Source organism: Eurytemora carolleeae, unplaced genomic scaffold (assembly GCF_000591075.1).
Source record: "Eurytemora carolleeae unplaced genomic scaffold, Eaff_2.0 scaffold193, whole genome shotgun sequence".
NCBI classification, from domain to species: domain Eukaryota; kingdom Metazoa; phylum Arthropoda; class Copepoda; order Calanoida; family Temoridae; genus Eurytemora; species Eurytemora carolleeae.
Window position 1 is genome coordinate 159,004 of NW_019396638.1, and position 12,283 is coordinate 171,286.

Consider the following 12,283-nt stretch of genomic DNA (forward strand, 5'->3'; position numbering starts at 1 on the left):
TATTTGATATTGATTCCTCTCATATCATGAGTATTATATTTTAGTGATGTTCAACTTCCACCGAAGAAGTTGTTGGGTAATAAAGATCCTGTGTTTCTACTCAAGCGTCGAAAGGTATAATTCAGAAATGTAAAAAGTATATTTTGATAGGCCGATAATTCCTGAAAAAATTATCAGTGGTTAGAAAACCTGCTAACATTTATCTTAATCATTCAGATTTTTTATTAACCAATCGGGATTAAGGATATCCCATTCCGGATTTTCATGGTTAATATTGGTCGATTTCGGAATTTGATTAGAAAAAACTGAGAGTCTCCACTAAAACCAACCAAGGTCGGTTTTATTTTGGGCCTAACTCCGTAGTCGAGTCGAAGATCTTGCAGCGCCAATCACGTGACACAAGCTGTTGTCAGAGTTGGGTCTAAGATTGAGGCTTAAACCTGGGTTTTATGAATGATAACTCGAGCACAAGCTTTAATTCGCGGGCTCAGGCCCAGTTTAGTACAAGATATTTATATATTCTTTATTTGTTTGTTTGTAATCGTCAAACGTCAGAACGGTTGAACGAATTTGAATTCGTCTAAATCCACGATAAAAAAATTGATAAAAGAGCTACAAATAAAAGTAAGATGGGCACGAAGCGCCCTGGAAGCAGTGTTTAGGATCCATTTACTTTTGATGAGGATCCAGGTCACGAACATTTCTTTAAGATTTAATGAATTTTTTTTAACAAAGCTGAGTTGTCAAATTATTTTTCTTCATTTTTCGCTTATTTTCATGCTAAACTCAATGAACCATTCAGAGATCAGGAATTTTCTTTTTTTTCTACAGTTTAGAGTAAACGTTTTTTTTCTCAGTTTTTAGTTGATATTTTGCTCTTTGGAAGCCTAATATCTGAAAAAGTTAGTGGTGTAAGTGTTTAAAGCGCCAATGGCTTTAATCCGTTGATTGAACTGAAATGAAGAGATAACGCATTAATCCTCAAATTTTAAGTCCCTGCCGCAGTGGATATCGACATCAAGCGATGCAAACACATAAGTTCCCAGCTCTGAACATTTCAAGAAATATGTTATTTTCCCATTTTAAAATTATACAATTCTTAGTTACAGTAAAATTCGACATTAATTCTACTAGCTGTACAATGTACAGCGCTGTTTAAAGCAGAGTGATCTCATTATATTGTTTTTAGGACTTAGAATCCTATCTGCAGAGTACATTCCACTTCCTGTCTAGAAACCTTCCATTTTATAATTTGCCCCTTTCAATTGAAACGTTTAAATAAGTCACTTTTTTGTTTTGTTGAACTTTTGCATTTTTATTTGATTATATATTATCAGCCTAGAAACCTTCCTGCTTCTTTAGCAGAATTCTTGGACTTGTACAAGGTGACGCCTTTTATAATATACGAGTTGAGCATGAATTTTAAATTTAAGCTAAAAGCTAGTCGTGATTTTGTCCTTTAAAACTAAATGGAATCAAACAAGATGAAAATCCATTACAAATAGCTGACTTCATTCACTCAAAGAAAGTCTTCCGATGACTTAAATAGGTAAAAGGTACAAGCTACCACCAAACAAAGTTTAAAGATTTCAGAACTGTTGTTTTATATGTAAAATTGTTTTGAGATTCACACACATTATCTGTGTGGACATAAAATAGCATAAATGAATATTTTTTATTCCTCCATTTTTTAGTACGATGTCGATTTCATTCTTCACAATCTGGCGAGTCAAGCATACCAAAGGTAACATTTTTATAGCGTGACGAGACCAGTGATCACCGTCCTATAATACAGAGCTGTGAAGGGACATAAATCTTTTTTTTGGGAGGGGATTTTTATATGTTAAAATATGATATATTCGGCTTTATTTTATTACCAGCGGGCAAAGAGAGTTTTTTTATCGACGGGGGTTGGCTAATAGCTAGTGTTAGCAGTAGTTATCATTATTTTTAATTTTAGAGAGTTAGATCTGAGCATTATAAATATTGAAGAGGATTCTCCTGATGGTGATATATCCACTCATCCAGTCATTCATTCAACAACCCTTCCACCCACTCAATCAAATATCACTTCATTCACTCCACTAGGTAAAATTTAGTGGGTTTGTGTTGCATATTTTAAAGAATGATTTTTGAAGATCTCGCCGCTTCTCGCTGCTGGGGAAAAAATTGTTTTCTAAAAAGGGGGGGGGGTATATTTTCCAGAACATTTACCCCCGGGTCAGAGCTCCATAAATCATTTCCTAGCTTATTTGCGCCTTTTCATAATCTATACGTCTAAAAAAAGGGGGGGGGGGTATATTTTCCAGAAAATTTACCCCTGGGTCAGAGTTCCATAAATCATTTCCTAGCTTATTTGCGCCTTTTCATAATCTATACGTCTAAAAAAAGATTAGCATAGCTAATCGTTCGTTCAAAATATTTATAAGAAAAATAGTTATTCTTGATATTTTAAACATTTTTTATTCTTAATTATAACTACGACTGTTCATAGGAAAAGTGTTAATTGTCTCTAAAAGTGCTTGACTTCAATATTAAATGGGATGCATAATGGATATGTATGAGTGATGATGAGCTTGTTTCATTTTCTAGAACCTAACCTTAAAACATCACAAAATAATTGTTGACATCTAATTCATGTATTGTCGATTATCATTATTTAGAACACACTGTTAACATTGCTTTTAAAGGCTATCTTTGAGTTACTAAAATAAAGTTTGAGACTGAACCTGCGCAAGGGGTGTAACTGGTTCAGGACACTGCACCGGTGTGAAACGTCCTCTGTTCTAACATTATATTGACCCTTGTTTAAAATTTCAGGTTGGTGAATCTATTTGTTGGGATGTAAAGAAGAGATACAGCGAGTTTGTCTCACTGCACGATAAACTCGCCGAGGAGGGAGTGGAAAGGTACAATTTTTTTTGTATTTACAAAGTTGGAACGATTAATGTTTTAAGTTTTACATTCCCCCCCTCCCCGTATTTATGTCAATTTAAAGACACCCAAGCAAAGCTCGAGCTTTAACTTTGAAGGTAATTTCAAGTGACCCTCCATGCTAAGGGAATGCCCATTTATAAACGACACTCTTTTGCTTGATTGATCATCTCGACGACAAAGAACTTTGTTTAAGAAAAACGCAAGAAAATATGTTTTTCCACGACTAGTGGACTGTGAATATAAATATTTCTTGACTGTAAACAAAGTTATCAATAATTACAAGCGTATAAATCATTTCCTAGCTTATTTGCGCCTTTTCATAATCTATACGTCTAAAAAAAGATTAGCATAGCTAATCGTTCGTTCGAAATATTTATAAGAAAATTAATTATTCTTGATATTTTAAACATTTTTTATTCTTAATTATAACTACGACTGTTCATAGGAAAAGTGTTAATTGTCTCTTAAAAGTGTTTAACTTCAATATTAAATGGGATGCATAATGGATATGTATGAGTGATGATGAGCTTGTTTTATTTTCTAGAAATGTTCAGTATTAGCCAAAGATTGAAACATCCATGCCCGCCCTCGGATCCGGATTCTAAAAGGTAAACTAAGGAAGAAGGTTGTTTGGAAACTCCCATAGATGAAACCAACACCGTAAGGGGAGTTCCGTGGCTTAATGAAAAGCGTCGCTAGTTACAGTACTGGGGACGGGGGTTCAAACCCTCGTTCTAAGATTACAACTAAAATTGCAATCTTGAACATCTTGCTTGCTCCCAGCATTCCTACCGATGATATTAAATTACAGTCGTTGTCTGAGGTCATTACGTTTAATGATATAACATGCAAACTGAAAACACTAAAATAGGCCAGAGTGATGTAATAATTGAGAAGGTTCGATGAAGTATGCGGGTCCCAAAAATACTTCACATATTTTCATGTCCATATTCACAATAACAAAAACGACATAATTATGAAGTTTTTAAAGGAAATGTCGAGTAGTTCTGTGCGTTTCTGTCCCTAATCTAGCCAGTTAAAAATTTTTTGGTAAAAAATTATTTTTAATTTAAATAAAAGTATTGACGTAATTTTACTTGGCCACCAATTATTAGTAATAAATTTAACATATAAATATTAAATTTAAAAGGATGGAATAAGATCTACAGATGAATTTGTTAGGTTTGATTTTACGAATGTTGTTGATGAGTGCTGTAGGCTGGAATCTCTGAATGTTGTTGGCTCCAACAACAACCTTGGAGCCAGCAACATCGTTCCCAACGATCTTCAATTCGACTTCTTAGGAAAAATATTAAAACAAAACCATACTATTTTCCAGACATTTCCCCACTATTCCTTTAGTTTTGTATTTCAATTCTATTTCACTCAATTTTTCCTTATTTCTTCTATCTTGTACCAAACCATATATAGAAAATTAGGATGTTTTTGAAAAATATTTAGTTTTTGAAAATATCTAAGATTTATTTTTTAAATCCTTTAATCGCAACGAACTATTTTATTTAGTCTTGTTCCAACAAAGGCCGAATTTAATGAATTTGAGCCGCTTGCTTAAATTTGAGACGCGGCCCAAATATAAAATTGTATTCAATTTTTCAATTTTTAAGCCAACTCCCAATTGAAACCGGGTTTTGGTGGATTTGAGACGCGGTTCAAATTGATTAAATTCGGACTCAATTGTACATATTTCCTAGATTAACTTCCCCTCCCTTAAGATTTTATATCAGAACTACCTACATATATTCTAATATGGTTGCTTACTTGATTGGGGTTGTCTTAAATATTTAGAATTTTAGCGTTTAAAAGTTTGAGAAAACTTGTTCTTGAGAATATACGGTTTGACTCTGAGCACATCACTTCTCTAGGCATTCTTAGGTAACAAGTCAGTTTTATCCTAATAACAGGGGTATGTCATTTTGAGAATTATCCCTTTGCCCTCTCCCCAAGAAAAAGTTTACTATAACAAATGAAAATTAAACAAATTTGCAAGTTTTTTCATCCTTTCTGATACTTGGAATTCCCTGTTCAGGAATTATAACCCTAAAAAAGTTTTGGCCCTCGACAAAAAAAATTGTTTTAAAAAGTATACACACCGAATTCTCTTTATTTAACCCTCGGATATAGATACAGACGATTAAAGATGAACTATTCTGTTTTAACGTGTAATACTTAAATGTATACAACAAATAGAAGAATTATAATGGTCTTGATTTTCTATTTTGTTTTGTAAATTTTGTTTGTATAGGAACACACTAATGGAGTTAACAATAAAAGAATCCGGAGTTAAAACCATTTCTGAAATACTTCTGTGTGATACTGCATACAATCCTGCAGGTAGGATTAATATAGGAACAAGGGCGTATACAGGAATATGTCAAGGAGGAGTTAAATATGTAGAACTATTTCACAGGGGGTTGGGTTTGCTCCTTTTCCCCCTCTCGTGGCTCGTTATTCAAATGACATCATTCAAATGAAAGTTTTATTTTTATGGAATGTAAAATTTCTATATGCATAAATTTACTATAATTTTTAACCATCACTAGAAATCATTTACACCTCTGGGGTTAAACACTTTTTTCCCTAGAATTTTATAATTTGCCCCTTTCAATTGAAACGTTTAAATAAGTCACTTTTTTGTTTTGTTGAACTTTTGCATTTTTATTTGATTATATATTATCAGCTTTGTTATTTCAGCTTATTTATTCATGAATTTTTCTTATCAACTGATGCTGAACCTGGCTGTTTTACTTACCCGCTGACGTAATTATCAGCTGATTTATCCATCAGTTCATGTATTTATCAGCTATATGGTTAACAACTTAATCACTTTATCACTTTACATTTGTATATTTAGATCTTAACCTAAGTGGAGCTCACATGTGGCCGAATCTTCTCTGCTTAGGGAAACACTCCATTCAACTAAAAATCGAAAAAAAAATATTAAAATTAAAAATGAACTGATCGGGCCCAATGTCCAACTCACGGCCGTAGGGAAGTTTAATGGACAGCAAAAAGGAAAAATTGGGTCTAGAAAAAATTTTGACACATAAGTTTTAAATCAACCAAAATTTTAACAGAAATCAGCGGAAAATGTTGTTTCTTGAGTTAACGATAAAAATTGGCTGTTAAAGAATAAGTTAGAAAATCTAAAACTTTTACTGCAAACTTTCGAAGCCATAATAAAGGGGAATTGAAATTTCACCAGAAAAATTGATCGATTGGCATTACTGACATGCAGGGACATATTTGGGTCCATTGCATATTGCGGTTGATGGAAGGCTGTAAAACTATAATTTTTATTTTAAAATTCTTTCACATATTTTAATGGATGTTATGGTTTGTATAGATTTGAGTGACAATAAAATCACTGGACTGGATCGATCAATTCGATACGCACCAGCAATAGACACTCTAGTGTTAGACAATAATACAATAGACAGCTTAGGTAATAATATAACAAACAACGTAGGTAAATAGACACTAGTGCTAGACAATAATACAATAGACAGCTTAGGTAATATACAGTATACATCCTAATATTAGACGCAATAGACAGTTAAGGTAAAAATACAGTTACACCCTAATATTAGACAAGAATACAATAGACAGCTAAGGTAAATATACAGTTAACACCCTAATATTAGATTAGACAATAATACAATAGACAGCTTGGGTAAATGTACAGTATACTCCCTAATATAAGACAATAATACAATAGACAGCTAAGGTAAATATGCAGTTTACATCCTAATATAAGACAATACAATAGACAGTTGAGGTAATACAGTTAACACCCTAATATTAGACAATAATACAATAGACAGCTATGGTAAAAATACAGTATACACCCTAATATAAAACAATAATACAATTTAAGTAAAGATTAAAAATTAAGGACAATTAAAAATAAATGGACGAAATCAAAAATAAAAATTTACGGAAGAGCATGAAAGGACAAAATAGTATTTTTAATATTTCATTAATATTAAGATAATTTGACTGGACTACCAAGATTACGCCGCCTTTCTCTTGTTAACAATAACTTAACTATTACTCAGGTTGGTACTAATTATTCATTGTCTGTTCAAGCTCCAGGGGTGTATATTTTCTAAAAAAACCATCCCCCACCCTCTTTGAAAAACATTTGTTACCGTAGAAGGAAAAAGATTAGTGTTAAGTTCGCTGAATCGGGAAAAACTAGTTTTATTTTAAATTATCCACAGACAACAAACAGTGATTCCTCATAACTTGGCACTCCTGTCCTGCCAGGGATGTATATTTCTGGAAAATAATTATTATTATTATAAAGATTTATTCACACACAAAGATATAAATACATATAAATGGTGTAGTTAAAATTTGTTTAAATAAATTTTTTGAAAATACAGGTTTCCAAAAGAAATATGCAAAATTATGCACAAATAGAAAACATTGATTTTTACTCACTACATAACATATTTATCATTTCAGTTATTACGTAATCATCGAATCCTTCAACATATAAATTATTCATTCTTGTACTTAAAAGTTCTTGTAAAACCGGAACTTTCCATTCATGTTCCAATGGGACATAAAAAAATATTTCATTTGTTTCTTAACTAACATTTTACAAAGATCAGAAGGATTTACAGAACAATCATTTGCAATACAAAATAAATTTCTGCCAAGAACTGTGTTGAGGTCATTTTTACATAAATTAGAAAGAAATTTAATGCAAAGCTTAGAACTGGCTTCAATAGTCTCATAGAAAGACACACATCTGCTAGCTAACATAGTTTTTACATGTAAACATTGTGAAATACTTTCAATCAAGTACCTATGCGTATTAAGGGGGATGAGACGCGGCCCAAATGTAAAATTGTATTCAATTTTTCAATTTTTAAGCCAACTCCCAATTGAAACCGGGTTTTGGTGGATTTGAGACGCGGTTATCAATAGTCTCATAGAAAGACACACATCTGCTAGCTAACATAGTTTTTACATGTAAACATTGTGAAATACTTTCAATCAAGTACCTATGCGTATTAAGGGGGAAATAAGTTTATTTTTGGGTAAAATGTATCAAAGAATGAAAAATCTTGCCATTTGATGTCAAAACTTTTCCGTTTTTTTTTCTCCAGAGCATCAAATTCCAATTCAGAAAAGTATTAAGCCCTGGAAGAATAATAAAATATTGATAAAAATATTATATCTTTTTATTTGTGTTATTGATAATAATAAAATAATATTAAAGGATCTTCACACTGTACTGGGACAGATAACTCACATAGATCTGAGTCGAAACAATATTTCTTCCCTTCATCCATTCAAGAAATTATACTCACTGCAGGTCCACACTTTATATTGATTGACTTCTTTAACAAATTTTTACGTTTTAGTTGACTTTTTTAAAGATGGAGTGATTGACAGATTGAGACTTCGACTTCTTGATCAATTGATTAGATGACATTAAAATGAAGGACGACAAACTGATGTACTAATTGACTGATGAACTGATGGACTGATGGACTGATGGACTGATGGACTGATGGACTGATGGACTGATGGACTGATGGACTGATGGACTGATGGACTGATGAACTGATGAACTGATGAACTGATGAACTGATGAACTGATGAACTGATGGACTGATGGACTGATGGACTGATGGACTGATGGACTGATGGACTGATGGACTGATGAACTGATGAACTGATGAACTGTAGGATCTGAACGTAAGTCACAACCAAGTTGAGGATCTGGATGAAGTATTTATTGTGTGCTCCCTTCCTTGTCTGGATAATCTCAACCTGGGACATAACAAGGTTAACAACAAGGTATGAATCTACCGATCTAAACTATTCTGGTCCTGCGTACACGCAATTTTGTGGGTGTGCTTCACACCTGTTTTATCAGAAGACCTTAGATTTTTTGGGAAATTTTTAAACCTCAGAAAAAGTCAGAGAAGAGGTTTGTTAGATGTTGGGTCCTGGAGTAAGCAGAAATAATATATCGTACCTAAAATCTTGTAAATATAACACTGCCTCCTAAGAATTGGGTAGCATCTAATCTTGTACCATAAAAATTGACTGATCTATTCAGAAATTTGTCTAAAATTCAAATATTATTTAAAATATAACTAAGGTTGTTTAAATATTTAGTATCTCCGACAATTTTTATGAAACAAAGAAGGAGGCTAAATTTTGTCAAGTTTAAAAACTCTCAATGATTTCTTTACTCCTCTGACAACTATTAACTTTACGAAAACCAAAAATAGATTTTTAACGTACTGCATGACACCCCAGCTCAGCCTTAAAAGTACATCAAACCTTGACTATGATATATCCATTCTATTATGGATTCCTAGTAAGAAAATATATATTAAATTGCCTCCTCCACATTATCCTCCCCCCCCCCCTCCCTCTTTCCACTTCCCTCCCTCTATTCCACTTCACTCCCTTTATCCACTTACCTCACTCTATTTCACTTCCCTCACTCTATTACACTTACCTCACTCTATTAAACTTCCCTCACTCTATTAAACTTCCCTCACTCTATTAAACTTCCCTCACTCTATTTCACTTCCCTTACTCTATCACTTCCCTCCCTTTATCCACTTACCTCACTCTATTTCACTTCCCTCACTCTATTTCACTTCCCTCACTATATTCCACTTCCCTCACTTTATTTACCCTCTCTTTATTTTCCCCTCACAATATACACTTCCCTCACTCTATCCCACTTTCATCATTCTATCCCACTTCCCTCATTCTATCCCTCTTCCCTCACTCTATCCCACTTCCCTCGCTCTATTCCACTTCCCTCCCTCTTTTCCACTTCCCTCCCTCTGCTCCACTTACCGCCCTCTATTCCACTTGCCTCCCTCTTATCAACTTACCGCCCTCTACTCCACTTTTCCTTAAAAAACCAATCCCGTTCCTTAGAATTTTAGGTGGAAAAGTGGGTTTATGCATTTGCCTTCTTCGAAAAGCGATATCTCTTTTAAATATATGCATGTATTTATGATTCAAAATATGATCATTTCTATTTTTCAAGGTCGACTACAGACTGAAAACATTAGAAGCCATCGGAACAAGGTATGAAATAGTAGGAGTCCCGAAATTAAGGGAGGGGGGGGTGGCTTTCGAATTTTAATTTTCAATCTTGTTACCATTCACCCAATAGGAGATTATGATAGCAGAATTTGTACTTTAGGTTACCATTATTCTTAAAACTTCACCTTCTCTTAATTCTTCTACTTCTGTGGTGATTCTCAGTAGTACCGGTGGGAACTTTATGAGAATTTCTGCCAGGCAATGAACTCTTGATCAAGACATATGCAAGGCTGGATTTAGATAGCATCAACATTCCTTGTGCATAGATAGTTTTCTTAGTTTATTAAGTGTTTGTTTTTATTCAGATGTCGAGAGATCAGATTAGACGGAGAAATGGCAACTCAAGCAGAATTAGATAAGGTTAATTTAATATTTTTTATTATCTTTTCTGTCAGATTGCCAAACTGGCAATTAAAATTTTTTTAGATATGACTACATGATTATATAACTTTTTTCTGTGAGAAACTTCTCTTGAAGTCGGTGGCGTCTAGAAGGCCTCAAATCACTCTAGATAATTTAATGGTTTTTATTAAAGATAAAAGTAAAAAACCGACGTTAGCAAAAATGTTAGCCTTAGTTTAATTGACAAACTTCGTGGCAAAAATGTCCTATTTTAAGATGTCAACATCAAAGATTAATTTATTAAATAGGTAAAACTTTCGAACTTTTGATAGGTTAGTGTGCTGATGGCTCTACGCGTGACACGGGAGAAACGGTGTCCAACCTCATTGTTTGGAAATCTTCCAAACTCAGAACAGTGGCAACTCTAGCTTATCTACTCTCTTCCCTCTCTCAAAACAACTATAAATCTGACCCATAACCAACCCCCTCTTGAAACGTAATACTCCAAAAAGTCAAATTTTGTTATTCTTAAAATTTCAACTAAATTTTTTAGACACGCATTTACTGCATAACAATTTTTATGTATGACACAATTACGCATTTATTAAGTACACACGTGTTTAAACTAGTAAAAGTAGATATTGAATCTGTACCTAAAATACCTGGATAGGGGATATAGAATTTATTTTAACCAGAATCATTTTCATTAAAATTAGTGTTTGGATCGTTACTCATACTTGTTATTTCCAATCCAGCTATTGTTTTTCTCGTGTACAGTGTACAGTGTACAGTGTACATTGTACAGTGTACACCACCTTTAACATGAACTAACCAAGGTTGTTAAGTAAAGTTGTTTTCCCTTGTTGCGCTCCAACGTACGGAAAATGACGACTCCAAAGCAATGTACATTGGACAGTTAAAATCCGTAAATGACGTCACAATTTGTGAGCCTTGGGGAGACGGTTTGCGGGAACAGGAAGAAACCGGTCCAATATATTCAAATCGTGGCGTCAATTACGGATTTTAACTGTCCATTGCTTTAGAGACGACATTTCCCGACCATTAGAGTGCATCGAAAGTAAGCAACCGTACAAAACAACCTTGGTACAAATTAACTTAAATACTCACAATATCTATCTATGACATCTATTATGTTTAAATTTTAATGCTGTTGGTTTAATGTAATTGCGTTTTATTACATGAGTATTTATTTGAAAAAATATCGTTTCCAAAAAATCACCCCCTCCCCACAATTTAGCGAATATAACCAAGAAATACATACAAAATTTTTCGGGTAAAAACGATCAAAAAGGGGGAAAGTTTTTAGGAAAATATAAATCCCTGTTTTATCTCAAAAACATATTGATAGTTGATTTTAAATTTTTATTTATTAGGTTTTATAATAGTAACAAATATTTTTTTTAGTTTTTCCAAATGATGAATTGTCACAAATTAAAAAAAAATTTATTGTAATGAAATACTCAACATTCCTTGGTCAGTTACTTTCTACTGATCTTAGAATTTATTTTGTACTTATATTATATTTTGCGTTGAAGTTGAAATTTAATTGTTTGTTTCTAAATGATGTAAAAGTAACTTCTTTTTCTCCGAGAATTATTTTATTACCTCGTGTTCTTTTCTAAGAACTGTTTTCATGCCAATTAAATCAGCTTTAATTCTAGTGTAGCGGTTATCTAATTGGCATAATTCCTGTGAATCGTCAAAATAACTTTCGTATATCAATAGTGAATCGGCAAGCCAAAGGTTTCATGGCAAATATTTAAAACATTTTCGTAATTCCTTTACAGAATTTTTTTTATCATTCATGAAGAAACAATCAATTGCATATAAAATTTGATCAAAGTTTATGTAAACGTACAGTATATGTTAA

At 33.0% G+C, this 12,283-nt stretch overlaps 1 protein-coding gene across 1 annotated transcript; it reads left to right on the forward strand.

Moving 5' to 3' along the window:
• Positions 1 to 44: 44 nt before the first annotated feature.
• On the forward strand, positions 45 to 10,999 carry LOC111706719 (nischarin; the record flags this gene model as incomplete). Its single annotated transcript, XM_023479645.1, is given in 17 exon segments — positions 45 to 114; positions 1,190 to 1,229; positions 1,339 to 1,385; positions 1,695 to 1,744; positions 1,961 to 2,088; positions 3,482 to 3,545; positions 4,120 to 4,241; positions 4,752 to 4,830; positions 5,201 to 5,289; positions 5,810 to 5,857; positions 6,302 to 6,400; positions 6,946 to 7,013; positions 8,189 to 8,284; positions 8,662 to 8,772; positions 9,992 to 10,032; positions 10,356 to 10,410; positions 10,725 to 10,999. Coding segments are annotated over 12 exon segments (966 nt in total). The 3' UTR covers positions 10,821 to 10,999.
• Positions 11,000 to 12,283: the final 1,284 nt, after the last annotated feature.